Source organism: Anomaloglossus baeobatrachus, chromosome 2 (genome assembly GCF_048569485.1).
Source record: "Anomaloglossus baeobatrachus isolate aAnoBae1 chromosome 2, aAnoBae1.hap1, whole genome shotgun sequence".
NCBI classification, from domain to species: Eukaryota; Metazoa; Chordata; class Amphibia; order Anura; family Aromobatidae; genus Anomaloglossus; species Anomaloglossus baeobatrachus.
In genome coordinates this window covers 334,005,337-334,021,289 of record NC_134354.1, presented here as the reverse complement: position 1 = coordinate 334,021,289, position 15,953 = coordinate 334,005,337, and the positions used below count along the sequence as shown (strand labels likewise).

General features: G+C 44.5%; 1 protein-coding gene across 5 annotated transcripts in view; it reads right to left on the bottom strand.

The window, feature by feature from the left end:
• LOC142289985 (arf-GAP with SH3 domain, ANK repeat and PH domain-containing protein 3-like) overlaps positions 1–15,953 on the bottom strand; it is a 224,445-nt gene that overhangs the window by 171,992 nt on the left and 36,500 nt on the right. For all 5 annotated transcript variants that reach the window (XM_075333929.1, XM_075333930.1, XM_075333933.1 and 2 more), the window contains 2 exons: positions 7,103–7,206; positions 1,872–1,941 (listed from right to left, as the gene is read on the bottom strand). In XM_075333929.1, coding sequence (XP_075190044.1) covers positions 1,872–1,941; positions 7,103–7,206 — 174 coding nt within the window. The remainder of the gene's footprint in view (positions 1–1,871; positions 1,942–7,102; positions 7,207–15,953) is intronic.

The following is a 15,953-nucleotide window of genomic DNA, read 5'->3' as shown; positions in this document are numbered from 1 at the left end:
TGTACGTAAAAAAAACCGGACAGCGACGGATCCGTCGTCGTCCGTCGTTTGGTAGAATGAAAGCCTATGGTTGCAGGATCTGTCGTCAACCGTCAAATGAAGGAATCCGGTGACAGATTCCATTTTTTTAACTGAGCATACTCCAATTATTATTTAGCCCCCAGCTAGTCGGATCCATCGAAAAACAGATCCATTGCATCAGTTTAGCCACAATCTGTGACGGATCCATCGAGAAAACGGATTGTGACTGATGGCAAAAAACTGATGTGTGGAAGGGGCCTTACTCAGCTGTTCCATCTTCCGGATAATTGCTCTGGCTTCTTTACCGAGCACGCTCCCCAGAACTCTGCCAGTTGTATTCTCTGGTCTGCTGTGTTGCCGTAGCTTGTGTATCTTCTTGTATTATGATCTTGGTATTCTAACCCTGGACTGTTATTGGACTTCCCTATACCCGCTCCCTATTCCTGTCATGTATTCCTGTCTTGGACCCCGGACCGTTATCTGACTACATCTTTACTTGCTCCCTTTTACTACTATGTGCTCTTCTGCTATTGTGACCCTCAGATTGTCACCTGACTACATGTCTGTTTACCCCTTAGGCCAGAGGTTCCCAACTCCAGTCCTCAAGGCACACCAACAGTGCATGTTTTCAGGATTTCTTTAGCATTGCATGGGTGTTGGATTCAGCACCTTTGCAGGAGATTAAAATTATCACCTGTGCAATACTAAGGAAATCCTGAAAACATGCACTGTTGGTGTGCCTTGAGGACTGGAGTTGGGAACCTCTGCCTTAGGCTATGTGCGCACTGAGCGTTTTTCGGGTGCGTTTTTGGGCTCAAAACTGCATGGCTTTGCTTCTCCACCAAAGTCTATGACTTTTCCTTTTTGCTGTCCGCACACTACTTTTTTTTAGCTGCGTTTTTGAGCTTAAAACAAAAAAAGGGGAAATGTCAATTCTTTCCTGCATTTTTCACCCATGGAATGCATTGGGAAAATGAAGCAAAACGCAGTGATCAAAAACACAGCAAAACGCAGCCAAAAACGCACCGAAACAAGGTAAAAACACATGCGGTTTTTACCAGTGCGTTTCTGCCACAGGTGCGGGGTTTTTTGCGTTTTTGAGTCCAAAAACGCATGAAAACGCAGCATAAAAAAAACGCTGTGTGCGCACATAGCCTTATCATTATATGTGACCTCCTGTTACCAGACACCGGCTCTCCTGACTACCCTTCCGTCCATGTGACCTCGTAAGGTAGTGACAAGCGTTGCAACATCATGGGCTTTACAGCAGACCATAAAGGAATACATAAATAAGAAAGTGAAAAAAATCTCTAGAACAAGGTTAAGAGGTTTATGTAGCATGTATTTAAACTTAATTTTATTTCAATATTCTATATCTTTACTATATATATTTACAAAAGAAAAAAATATTGTTATTTTCACACTGGCAACAAATCTTAAGAATAGACTCACATATCCTTTTGTTTACTTTTACAGAAGACTTATCAACGGTCTCATTATCATCACAGTTAGGAGACAATACATAACGCAATATCCACAATTAACAATGCATGATGGTGTCAGCTCACCTTTCTCACACCCTCTTGGTCACTCAATGCTGACTGACCTTTCCGTCCCACATTGCAATTTTATTTGACCAAATTATTTAATCTGCATCCGCTCAAAGCATTCAAGGTCATTTCCAGTGCTTGCAAAAAAATCTTGAAGTCTGGTATTAGTAGTTTTTTTTATTATTTTCAGGATTGTTTTCGTTTTACTGTTACATGTAATATGTTTATACTTACTTTTTAAATATGAGAAATACAACATTACAGCATCATAATTACTTGGAAAAAACTGTTAGAACTCACCGTACTGTGAGATATTGTCAGATATCCATATTTAACTCCACATTTCCTTTTCTGCCACACTTTTCGGATTCTAAATATAGGTAAAGTTGGATAAATAAATGGATCACACAATAATATAATCTATAATAATACATTATAGAGTTATCAGCAGTCTTTAAGAAGAAATAGGAAACTGTTAAAAAGTAAACATACTCAAAGAAGCCCACTCAGAGAATTTAAAGCAAATGTGTCATGTATTTAATTCTAGGTTCATTAATTGCATCTGTAGAAGAAAATAAATGTATCTGTTCTGTTTAAAAATGTTGTATCTATTTATTTTCTATTTCTAAAAACTTTCCAGGTTGCAGCTATATTAATGGTAAACACTTCCTTTCTCCATTGCTTGCTTAGTAAATAAAGCAGGATGTGTGTACTTTGTGCCAAGTGAAATTTTAATTTCTAAATTTCAGAAGGAGTGTAATATTTAAGTAGATTAATTCATCCAAATTGCACCCAGAGTATATAAAGACATTGAGCTCCATCCAGGAGCTTAAGCTGGGTTCACACTAAGCGACAGCGACAACGATGTTGCTGTTACGTCACCATTTTCTGTGACGTAACAGCGACCTTGTAAGTCGCTGTTATGATCGCTGCTTAGCTGTCAAACACAGCGACGCAGCAGCGATCATAACGTCGCTGTGCTACATGTGCAGAGAGCAGGGAGCCGCGCTTAGCGCTGGCTCCTTGCTCTCCTAGGTACAGTACACATCGGGTTAATTACCCGATGTGTACTGCAGCTACATGTGCACAGAGCAGGAGCCGGCGCTGGCAGCAAGGGCGGAGGCTGGTAACGAAGGTAAATATCGGGTAACCAGGGAAAGGTCTTCCCTTGGTTACCCGATGTTTACAGTGGTTACAGCTTACCGCAGCTGCCAGACGCCGGCTCCTGCTCCCTGCTCGCTTCATTTCGTCGCTCTCTCGCTGTCACACACAGCGATGTGTGTGTCACAGCGGGAGAGTGACGACCAAAAAATGGAGCTGGACATTCAGCAACGACCGGCAACCTCACAGCAGGGGCCAGGTCGTTGCTGGATGTCACACACAGCGACAGCGACGGAACATCGCTGCAACGTCACAGAAAATGGTGACGTAGCAGCGACGTCGTTGTCGCTGTGTGTGACACCAGCTTTATTTACATCTTATCTCCTGGGTTAAAAACTTGGCTCACATATTGTAAAAGCCCTAGGAGAATGCACCTGACATACAGTACAGAACAAAAGTTTGGGCACACCTTCCCATCTCTAGAACAACTATTAAGAGGAGACGTTGTACAGCAGGCCTTCATGGTAAAATAGCTGCTAGGAAACCACTGCTAAGGACAGGCAACAAGCAGAAGAGACTTGTTTAGGCTAAAGAACACAAGGAATGGACATTAGACCAGTGGAAATCTTTGCTTTAGTCTGATGACTGCAAATTTGAGATCTTTGGATCCAACCACTGTGTCTTTGTGCGATGCAGAAAAGGTGAACGGATGGACTCTACATGCCTGGTTCCCACCGTGAAGCATGGATGAGGAGGTGTGATGGTGTGGGGGTGCTTTGCTGGTGACACTGTTGGGGATTTATTCAAAATTGAAGGCATACTGAACCAGCATGGCTACCACAGCATCTTGCAGTGGCGTGCTATTCCATCCAATTTGCGTTTATTTGGACCATCATTTATTTTTCAACAGGACAATGACCCTAAACACACCTCCAGGCTGTGTAAGGGCTATTTGACCAAGAAGGAGAGTGATGGGGTGCTACGCCAAATGACTTGGTCTCAACAGTCACCAGACCTGAACCCATTCGAGATGGTTTGGGGTGAGCTGGACCGCAGAGTGAAGGCAAAAGGGCCAACAAGCGGTAAGCATCTCTGGGAACTCCTTCAAGACTGTTGGAAAACCATTTCCGGTGACTACCTCTTGAAGCTCATCAAGAGAATGCCAAGAGTGTGCAAAGTAGTAATGAAAGCAAAAGGTGGCTACTTTGAAGAACCTAGAATATAAGACATATTTTCAGTTGTTTCACACTTTTTTAAGTATTTCATTCCACATGTTTTAATTCATGGTTTTGATGCCTTCAATGTGAATCTACAATTTTCAGAGTCCTGAAAATAAAGAAAACTGTTTGAATGAGGTGTGTCCAAACTTTTGGTCTGTACTGTACTTCTATGTCTTCTTATAATTAAACCTATAAGCATATAAAACAATCATTCCAATACTGAGGGACATGAATGTTTAAGTGTTTGGGTGATTCCCTAAATGACAATTTAACATGCTCCATTTGTGGCTATATGACACATGTAATGACACACACCCTCTTCTCCGTGATCTCTGCACCTACTATGTACAGTACAGCAGTGCTGAGTGTCATTACAAACATCAACAGCTTTCTTCTTACTGTAGTCAGTGTAGGAAAAAAGGAATATAGAAGAATATTGTTATTAATGCCAAACAGTTCTCTTAGCTGTCCTCTCTCGGCACTGTCAACTCTGTTTTACACCACTTACCCCTCACTCTGAGATGAAGACTTGAGGTGTTTGTAATGTAACATGATCTGCTGTATTCCTATTCCCACACTAACTGCCCTGAAATGAAAGCTGCTATGTGTTTGTATTGACACTCAGCTCTCCTCTATACATTAGGTGCAGAAATTACAGTGGAGAGCAAGACTGAGTATCATTACACATCTAACAGAAGAAAGCCTGTTCTAAGCTTTTCCAGGAGTGTTTTCTATTTTTTCTCCAGCATGATGCCATCTGCTTATCATTGGTCAACCCCATGCAAGGTAAATACTACATGCCCCGCAGAGTTGAATCTTTGGGAATGCTCACTTGCGCTTAGTATATATTATAACCTATACTTTACAATCTATTATAAACAGAATGGAGAGGAGAAATTAAAAATTAAAAACAATGTTTTATTCAGCTTTCCAGCCACTACTCCATTATGTGGAAAGTTTAACATGTTCAAATTGGTAAAATGTCTTCTTTAATTTCATATAAGGACATCTTTTACACACGATTAGGCAAGTGTACTTTAGTGAATTCATTTTCACAGTAAAAACCTACTAGTAGATGAATACAGGAGTGTAAGAAAGCAAACATTGCAGCTAAGGCTATATTCACATTTCCAGCAGTTATCTCTGTTTTTGGATTGAGAAGAATAAAATGATCCATTACAGGATCCACTCATTTAAATGGTGATGGAAATGTACTAAGAAATTTTTCAATAGCAACAGGATCCATTAAATCTATGGGAAACTGACCATTGTTGATGGCCATTTGTCATCCATTAGCAGATCTGTTTTTAAAGGGAAGGTGCCGCGTTTTTTTATTTTTGTATTAATAATAATGATCATGAAATCAAGTATTTTTAATATAAAATTAAATTCACTGTTTATTTAGTTTTCATTTAATTCTAGTTTTACTGAAGCACTGAGGGCTGCCATCTTGGATTCCCTCTTAGTAACGACAGTTACTCACCTCCTATATGTCAGCGCCTGTGCATAGAAGATAGTTGGTGGGCTCCCACCTCTATACTTAACACAGAAACAGCATCTCCTGTCATCTAGACGTACCCCCTGGGCTGTCCAGATCACAGCAGAGGGAGGAGATCAACGCCATCTTTATGGAGCTCACAGCGTATGCGGTGTGCTGCACTTTCCCCCTGTCACCTGCTAGGATGGATTGGTGGGCAGCGGTGATTGCACCGTAACTGATCCTTGTGTGCTGCTCCCCACTCTGCCGCTCACCCCCTCCCCCTATGCAGCTCACCCCCCTCCCACTCTGCCGCTCACCCCCCCTTTTCGCGTGTGCTCACCTTGGGCCTCCACTCTTTACTGCTATGTACTGTGATCGCTGACAGGACTGGCTGCCATGGGCGCAGGTCTGAGGTGAGTGCATGCAGCTGGGAGCGGTGATCTGCAGCCTGAGTGGCACTGCACTACGGATCACCCCTCCTTGCCGTATGTCACCTTGGACTTCCGATCCCAGCAGGTAGCACAGTATATGGGGGTGCAGGATACAGTCAGTGGGGCATTGAGAAACAGTCAGTGGGGCATTGGGATACAGTGGAGCACTATGCAGTTGGCCTTAGTGACACTTTAGACATATTAGGATCACTTTGTGGTCACCATCAAAATGGCTCCGCACTGTGATCCTAAACTTCATCTTCCTTATCCTGTTAGAAACACCAAGAACGGGAGAGGGAGCTATGACATCACACACAGGAGAGCAGATTCCATCCACTTTTACTGCAGTTGTAATGTGAGCTAGTTCTACAGCAGGATTTCAGCAGCTGCTCCCCCTAGTGTTTAAGAGTGGAAAATATCAAACTTTTATTTTTGTTTCATATTTTTCTCAATTAAAAACTAATAATATTATTTAAGCATAACATTAAAACATTAATACTTTATATTTTTTCAGTTATTGAAAAAAAAAAATTTGATGACACCTTTCCTTTAAGCACTGTACATGACCAGAACACTAGAGGTGTTCAGAGTCACCACTAATGAAACATGAATAGTTACAAAGGGAACAAAAATAAATGCAAAACACAAATCAAGGTATGCATCTGTTTTTGCTTCGTCTATAACGACTAGAGTTTTCTTTAAAACTGGCTCCGTTACAAACGGTTGACAACTGGACATGTGAACAAAGCCTAAAGCCAATAGCAAACTGTGGCTGACACCTAAAGTGCATAATGACACTAACACCTAAAAAGCAAACTGGCTAATACCTATGCCAAAAATAAAAGAAGGGAATAAACTCAAGGACATATTACTGTAAGCTGGTTCAAAGCCCAAACTTACTTGCTTGAATACTTTATAGAAGAAATGAAAAATCCTATGAAGTATCGATTAAAAACATGCAAGTGATAGAGAAATGTTACTATATTTAAAGAATAAGGAAAATAGATGAGTTAGTTGCTTGGCTGAGGATGAGGCCAAAGCAGCTGTAAAGGGAGCTGTTGATTTTGTCATAGAGATAGAAATGGATAGATAAGCTAGAAATGGAAAGTGTCCCTGCAGTTTTGGTTCCGTTTATTATCCTCACCAAAAATGCAATGGCTGCTGTGTGTGGAAACAATCTTACTCATACTAGTTATGATCGCTTAGGAAAATAATACAAATGTGAAGCGCAGGGACAGAGCAGGAGAGATTGACAAAGGTAGAACGAGTTCATCTAGGTGAAGAAATAATGATTCCCACCCTTCACTCTTTTTATACAGAAATCCAGATTTTTCTGTTCCATGCTGCTTATCCCCTTGATGTTGGTGTAAACTATATCCAGCATCCTTCCTGCTTGGCGAATCCTGAGACAACAAAGGTAAATCACACTCAGAATAGCATTGCATTGTAACATTATGTGATCAGCAGGTTACACCTTTTCTTGAAGCTAAGATGCCTCAACAGACAGAGAGGGAAGCGAGAATTCCAGAGAAAGGGAAAAAAAAGAAATGAAAAAAACAGCACGCGGATGAGTTGCATGAGCATGCTGTCCATTTTTCACTGACTAATGCTAGGAGAAGCGCCATCCATTTCTTTCTCATATGAGAAAAACAGGAGATGGATAGATGGTAAAAATGGAGACAGGGACCAAAAACTGTGGAAAATTGTATCCAGCACAATTATGATAACTATTTTATACATACAAGAAAAAAAGTCAAGAATGACACCAAACTAGAAATGTACTTATTTAACTCTCTGTTCCTTCTGTGCCAAGGAGTCAAGTGGATGGTCGTACTCCGTGACAGTCGTGTCCTCCTTGTGTGCGTGTACACGCAGGGATAACTGGAAATCGCTCACTGGACTTTTTTGTCCCAAATGAGCAGAGTGAGTAAAGTAAATTTCACTTCATAAAGATTTTTTTTTTTTTTTAACTACGGAACCCGCTTACTATACATACAGTAATAAATAAAAATAGACAAAGCTGTTGTACAAAAAAAGCATCATAAAAGATGTAAGAAAAAAAAAAGTTAAATTCAGGAAAAACATATTTCCTGAAGCATCTTCTGCTGTAAATACTCACTTGGGTAAGTCGCTATCTAAAAGACATCATGTGAACATACCCGTTGTCCTCTTGTGAGGCTCAGCATGTAGATGTGTTTGATAGAACGTAATTTGACTGCATACTGCTATAGAGCAGTATTCCAGTGTATAGAACAAGCGGCCAAATAATCACAGCTTCAAGTCTACTAAAACTAAATAATGAAACAAAAAAATAAATAAAATACAAAGAATAATTAAAAATTATAAAAATTTGAATCACCAATTTAACAATAAAGATACATATACAGTACAGACCAAAAGTTTGGATATACCTTCTCATTCAAAGAGTTTTCTTTATTTTCATGACTCTGAAAATTGTAGATTCACATTGAAGGCATCAAAACTATGATTTAACACATGTGGAATGAAATACTTAACAAAACAGTGTGAAATAACTGAAAATATGTCTTATATTCTAGGTTCTTGAAAGTAGCCACCTTTTGGTTTGATTACTGCTTTGCACACTCTTGGCATTCTCTTGATGAGCTTCAAGAGGTAGTCACCGGAAATTGTCTTCCAACAGTGTTGAAGGAGTTCCCAGAGATGCTTAGCACTTGTTGGTGCTTTTGCCTTCACTCTGCGGTCCAGCTCACCCCAAACCATCGATTGGGTTCAGGTCTGGTGACTTTGGAGGCCAGGTCATCTGGCGTAGCACCCCATCACTCTCCTTCTTAGTCAAATAGCCCTTACACAGCCTGGAGGTGTGTTTGGGGTCATTGTCCTGTTGAAAAATAGATGATGGTCCAACTAAACGCAAATCGGATGGAATAGCAGGCCGCTGCAAGATGCTGTGGTAGCCATGCTGATTCAGTATGCCTTCAATTTTGAATAAATCCCCAACAGTGTCACCAGCAAAGCACCCCCACACCATCACACCTCCTCATCCATGCTTCACGGTGGGAACCAGGCATGTAGAGTCCATCCGTTCACCTTTTCTGCATCGCACAAAGACACAGTGGTTGGATCCAAAGATCTCAAATTTGGAGTCATCAGACTAAAGCACATATTTCCACTGTTCTAATGTCCATTCCTTGTGTTCTTTAGCCCAAACAAGTCTCTTCTGCTTGTTGCCTGTCCTTAGCAGTGGTTTCCTAGCAGCTATTTTACCATGAAGGCCTGCTGCACAAAGTCTCTTCTTAACTGTTGATCTAGAGATGTGTCTGCTGCTAGAACTCTATGTGGCATTGAGCTGGTCTCTAATCTGAGCTGCTGTTAACCTGCGCTTTCTGAGGCTGGTGACTCGGATAAACTTATCCTCCGCAGCAGAGGTGACTCTTGGTCTTCCTTTCCTGCGGCGGTCCTCATGTGAGCCAGTTTCTTTGTAGCATATGGTTTTTGCCACTGCACTAGGGGACACTTTCAATGTTTTACCAATTTTTCGGACTGATTGACCTTCATTTATTAAAGTAATGATGGCCACTCATTTTTCTTTACTTACATGCTTTTTTCTTGCCATAATGCCAATTCAGTAAGACTATCAGCTGTGTATCCACCAGACTTCTGCACAACACAACACTGATGGTCCCAACCACATTTATAAGGCAAGAAATCCCACTTATTAATCCTGACAGGGCACACCTGTGAAGTGAAAACCATTTCCAGTGACTACCTCTTGAAGCTCATTAAGAGAATGCCAAGAGTGTGTAAACCAGTAATCAAAGCAAAAGGTGGCTACTTTAAAGAACATTGAACATAAGACATATTTTCAGTTGTTTCACACTTTTTTGTTAAGTATTTCATTCCACATGTGTTAATTCATAGTTTTGATGCCTTCAATGTGAATCTACAATTTTCAGTCATGAAAATAAAAAAAACTCTTTGAATGAGAAGGTGTGTCCAAACGTTTGGTCTGTACTGTGTGTGTGTGTGTGTGTGTGTGTGTATATACTGCTCAAAGAAGAAAAAAATCTGCTCTGCCCCGTGCTTGTACTGCTTTCTGCAGGCTCTGTTCTGTGAGTGGGGCGGCGAAGCAAGGGTTATTCTGAAGATGTGCTTCAAACAAATGGCGCCCAGAGGCAGCGGGGGCGCAGATGGAGCTCTTGAGCCTTATGAGCCAAGAGCTCCATCTGCGTACACGCGGATTCAAGGCGCCATTATTTGAAGTCCTTACCTGTACCTTGCCGGCAGCCGCCGCCACACTTCAGCTGCGCCGCCCGCCGCCGCACAGAGCAGCTCCGCCAGGCGCCGCCACACACATCAGCTGCGTCATCTGCCGCCGCACAAAGCAGCTCTGCCGGCCGCCGCACACATCAGCTCCGTCGGCCACCGCCGCACATACCAGCTCCGCCGCCGCCACACACATCAGCTCCGCCAGCCGCCACTGCTGCACACAGCAGCTCCGCTGCCGCACACATCAGCTCTGCCGGCCGCCGCCAACCACAGCAGCTCCGCCACCGAACACGGCCCCTGCACAGAGCCCCTGCCTTCGGTGACCCCTCTCAAACACCACCCGGTAAGCTACATTTTGATTTTAAGACGCACCCCTCATTTTCCTTCGAAATTTTTGGGAGGAAAAGTGCGTCTTATAATCCGAAAAATACGGTATTACTGTGCAGAATTATTAGGCAACTTAATAAAAACCAAATATATTCCCATCTCACTTGTTTATTTTCAGCAGGTAAACCAATATAACTGCACAAAATTTAGAAATAAACATTTCTGACATGCAAAAACAAAAGCCCAAAAAATTAGTGACCAATATAGCCACCTTTCTTTCTGATGACACTCAACAGCCTACCATCCATAGATTCTGTCAGTTGCTTGATCTGTTTACGATCAACATTGCATGCAGCAGCCACCACAGCCTCCCAGACACTGTTCCAAGAGCTGTACTGTTTTCCCTCTCCGTAGATCCCACATTTTATGATGGACAAAAGTTTCTCTATGGGGTTCAGATCAGGTGAACAAGGGGGCCATGTCATTATTTTTTCATCTTTTAGACCTTTACTGGCCAGCCACGCTGTGGAGTAGTTGGATGCATGTGATGGAGCATTGTCCTGCATGAAAATCATGTTATTCTTGAACAATACCGACTTCTTCCTGTACCACTGCTTGAAGAAGTTGTCTTACAGAAACTGGCAGTAGGTCTGGGAGTTGAGCTTCACTCCATCCTCAACCCGAAAAGGTCCCACAAGTTCATCTTTGATGCCAGCCCATATTAGTACCCCACCTCCACCTTGCTAGCGTCTGAGTCGGAGTGGAGCTCTCTGCCCTTTACTTTACTGCCCTCTGGCCCATCCATCTGGCCCATCAAGAGTCACTCTTATTTCATCAGTCCATAAAACCTTTGAAAAATCAGTGTTAAGATATTTCTTGGCCTAGTCTTGACATTTTATCTTATGTTTCTTGTTCAAAGGTGGTCGTTTTTAGCCTTCCTGACCTTGGCCATGTCCCTGAGTATGGCACACCTTGTGTTTTTTGATACTCCAGTAACGTTGCAGCTCTGAAATATGGCCAAACTAGTGTTAAATGGCATCTTGGCAGCTTCACGCTTGATTTTCCTCAATTCATGGGCAGTTATTTTGCGCCTTTTTGCCCAACACGCTTCTTGCAACCCTGTTGGCTATTTGCCATGAAACGCTTGATTGTTCGGTGATCACGCTTCAAAAGTTTGTAAATTTCAATACTGCTGCATCCCTCTGCAAGACATCTCATAATTTTGGACTTTTCAGAGGCCGTCAAATCTCTCACACGTGTCAGGATCCGTCCCATGCTCCAGTATTGGTGTACCCTTGGTATTTGACAGTAGGTATGGACTCCAGGTGCCTATTCACTATTAATGTTTTTGTACACATGCTTTTTGTATCTGATACTCTTTGTAAGTGAATGGCCCTGATGTGACCTCCTCTGTCTACTATTGTTAAAATGAGGTTTTGGGGTTTTTTTTGGTTTTTTTTTTTAACTTGGACTGTGATCCTTACTATTTTGTATTTATAACCCTATTTATTATACAAGTTACCATTGTCAATATACAGTATAAGGGTCTCATATTTATTAGGACTATGTTCCTTACTACTTTGTATATGTAACCCTTTATGCTGTACATGTGGGTATACCTCTCCTGTATGGGATTCTGTTTCCCCCTAACCTCCTATTCTGATTTTTGTATATCTTTTCACTTTTATGGATTTTTAATCCACTAGCCATCTTTGTCAGGCTGTACTTATGTGCACTTTATAATAAAAGCAGCTTAAAAGACTACATGGCACGCTATGTATGTGTTATTACTTTCTTCATGTATGCCATCTGGCTCCCCATTTCTTCATTGTTTATATTCTGAATCCTGAGTAACTCGGACAAGGGCAGTGCCACAGTAGAGCTTGCTGAAGGTAAAACTCTACTCCAAATAAAGACTGCATTGGTGCCCAAGGTGCCCGAGATGCCTAAGATAAGGCAGTACTTCTCATCACACACCTCCAAGAGGTCAGGTTACACCAAGCAATGTCGACCAAAATCTCATCTCAATCTTCCAGATCATGGCACTCCAGGAAGTCAACCTTATCTGACAAGCTACTGTAGATCCATGCAAATGTAGAGGAGGGCCAGAGTTAAGGTGGTGTCACACACAGCGACGACGACAACGACGTCACTGCTACGTCACCATTTTCTGTGACGTTGCAGCGACGTCCCGTCGCTGTCGCTGTGTGTGACATCCAGCAACGAGCTGGCCCCTGCAGTGAGGTCGTTGCTCGTTGCTGAATGTCCTGCTTCATTTTTTCGTCGACACTCTCCCGCTGTGAAGCACACATCGCTGTGTGTGACAGCGAGAGAGCGACGAAATGAAGCGAGCAGGGAGCAGGAGCCGGCGTCTGGCAGCTGCGGAAAGCTGTAACCACTGTAAACATCGGGTAACCAAGGGAAGACCTTTCCCTGGTTACCCGATATTTACCTTCGTTACCAGCCTCCGCCGCTCTTGCTGGTAGTGCCGGCTCCTGCTCTCTGCACATGTTGCTGCAGGACACATCGGGTTAATTAACCCGATGTGTACTGTAGCTAGGAGAGCAAGGAGCCAGCGCTAAGCAGTGTGCGCGGCTCCCTGCTCTCTGCACTGTGACATGAAGCTGCAGTACACATCGGGTTAATTAACCCGATGTGTACTGTAGCTAGGAGAGCAAGGAGCCAGCGCTAAGCAGTGTGCGCGGCTCCCTGCTCTCTGCACTGTGACATGTAGCTGCAGTACACATCGGGTTAATTAACCCGATGTGTATTGTAGCTAGGAGAGCAAGGAGCCAGGCCTAAGCAGTGTGCGCGGCTCCCTGCTCTCTGCACATGTAGCGACGTTATGATCGCTGCTGCGTCGCTGTGTTTGACACCTAAGCAGCGATCATAACAGCGACTTACAAGGTCGATGTTACGTCACAGAAAATGGTGACGTAACAGCGATGTCGTTGTCGCTATGTGTGAACCCAGCTTTAGAGGCTCCTTTGCTAAGAAGGAAGCAGACATAGAAACCCAGTTTAAAAGGCAGGAAGCAGAGATGGAATTGTCGCGGGTGGAGGGGTTGGGAACGCCGCTCGCCTGGGAATCGCTGGCGCTCGGGTCCGGTGCTGCTGTGCCTCGGTGGCTTGAGCACGGGGCCGGACCCGGGGGCTCGAGCAGCGCCTCCTCGCCCATGAGTGAAAAGGGGAGGTTTGTGGTGGGATGTCGGTCGTGACGTCACCCACGAGGTTGTGGTGATGGTTGGGCACCACCGCTGCTGGTGACGGGGGTTCCCGGGAGCGATGGCGGACAGCAGCTGAGGTGTTGGCCCCTCCGTGGGTAGGGGCTGTTGGTCCCGGGGCCCCGGTTGGGGAGGGAAGGTATAGGTGCAGGTGCAGGGGCCGGATGCGGGGAGGCAGCGTGGGCGCGGGTGCAAGGTTGCGATGCAGCGCGGTGCCGGATGGCACTGTTGTACTTACTCAGACACAGAAGGACAGAGTCTCTGGTAAACCAAACGGCTGGATGGACGGGGCCCACAGTCGGCTGCGGTGTTTTCACTCTCCCCGGACGGGTTGATGGTGGCTGTCGTTTCCCTGCACCTGTGTGTATGTGTTTGACTCCTATGGCTTCCCACGGGTAGTCCGCTCCCCGGCGTGTACGTGTCGGGAGAGCCCGTTTTGACCGCAGGCGCTGGCCCTTGGATCTCTGGCCCTTGGCGATGGCTCTTATCCAGACGGGTTGGGCTGTTGCCTTTTGACGGAACTTGTTTGGGAATGAACCCCAGAGGTCCAGACCGCAATCAGTGAATTTGACCTTTACGGCGGCTCCTAGCCTAGTCGGGGTCTGAGTACCCTGCCTTGGTGCTTGGCTTCAATCTGCTCCCAGGTTCGGTAGCGGCGGGCCACCGCCCGACCCCAGTCCTACGGTTCTGCTGACCTCCACCAACTCCTGCAGACGGCCACCACCGTCTGCCGACCTTGCTGATCGTGCCTGGGCTCCAACCCAGACATGCACAGTTTTTGCTCCTCTCACTTCCACCTCTCAACTTCAACTCCAACTTCAACTAACTGACTTTTTCCCGCCTCCAGGCCTGTGAACTCCTCGGTGGGTGGGGCCAACCGCCTGGCTCCACCCCACCTGGTGTGGACATCAGACCCTGGAGGGAGGCAACAAGGATTTTGTTTGACTGATGTACCTGGCCGGGGGAGGGAGCGTGTGTGTGTGTTGTTAGTGTACTGTGACCCCTGGGGTCCAGGGCGTCACAGAATCTCAATGAAAGATTCTCCACAATGAAAGGGAAGAAGCAGCATCCCTTGCTAAACTAAAGGTTCTTGAGCAAGCACTAGGTCAAGATGCTGATCTGCACTGCCTCATTCCAGGAGAAGTGGAAGACCCAGCTGATTGCCCCACTTACTAAGTACTAAGGCAATTACCATCCATACAAGTGCCACCTCCAATCTACCACATTGATATGACAGCAAGCCAAAGGATATCGCCACCTACTACTGACAAGGTAACTTCCAGCATAAACCAACTATTTAGGCTACAATCAGCAGACTTTCTAGAGGCTTAACCGAAGTTTAACCCTCATGCCACATCATTTCGTCTTGACACGTCACAGTCATATAAACTAAAGAATTTATATTCCCCAGGGATACCCCAAGTTAATCCTGCAACTATGACCAGGCGATTAGACATGTCTGACTTTGCCAGATACATGATTCGCAGAGAGTTAATAGATATCAGTCTCTTGAAGTTTGATGATCGTGCTGAGAATTATTGAGCATGAACGTCAACCTTTGAAGCAGTAATCCAAGACCTTAATCTCACTGCCAAGGAACAACTGGATTTGATTAACTAGTTAGGCCAAGAATCAGCAGAACGCATTAAGACTATAATAGCAATTCATGTGGACTATTCAGATGCAGGTCTTATTGCAGCATGGGAGAGACTGGAACAAACCTACAGCAGCTCTGAAGCCATAGAATGTGTCCTATTTAAGAGACTGCAATCCTTCCTAAGCATAACTAACAAAGACAACTGGAAACTTCAGGATCTGAGTAACCTGCTATAGGAAATAGAATTTACAAAAATAGACCCACGTCTTCTAGGACGGAGTTACATTGAAACTGCTCATGGCGTGAACCCCGTGGTGTCTAAAGGCCGCTTTACAAGCTGCGATCTCGCTAGCAAGATCGCTAGCGTGCGTGCCCGCCCCCATCGTTTGTGCGTCACGGGCAAATCGCGCGGATCCGTCACACTACTTACCTGCCTAGCGACGTCGCTGTGACCTGAGAACCGCCTCCTTTCTAAGGGGGCGGTTTGTTCGGCATCAGAGCAACATCACTAACCGGCCACCCAATCAAAGCGGAGGCGCGGAGATGAGCAGGACGAACATCCTGCCCACTTCCTTCCTTCTTCATTGCGGGCGGCCGCAGGTAAGGTGAGGTTCCTCGTTCCTGCGGTGTCACACATAGCGATGTGTGCTGCCGCAGGAACGACAAACAACATCGTACCGGCAGCAGCAACGATAATTGGGAATAGGGGGGCATGTCACCGATTAGCGATTTTGCACATTTTTGCGACGATTCAA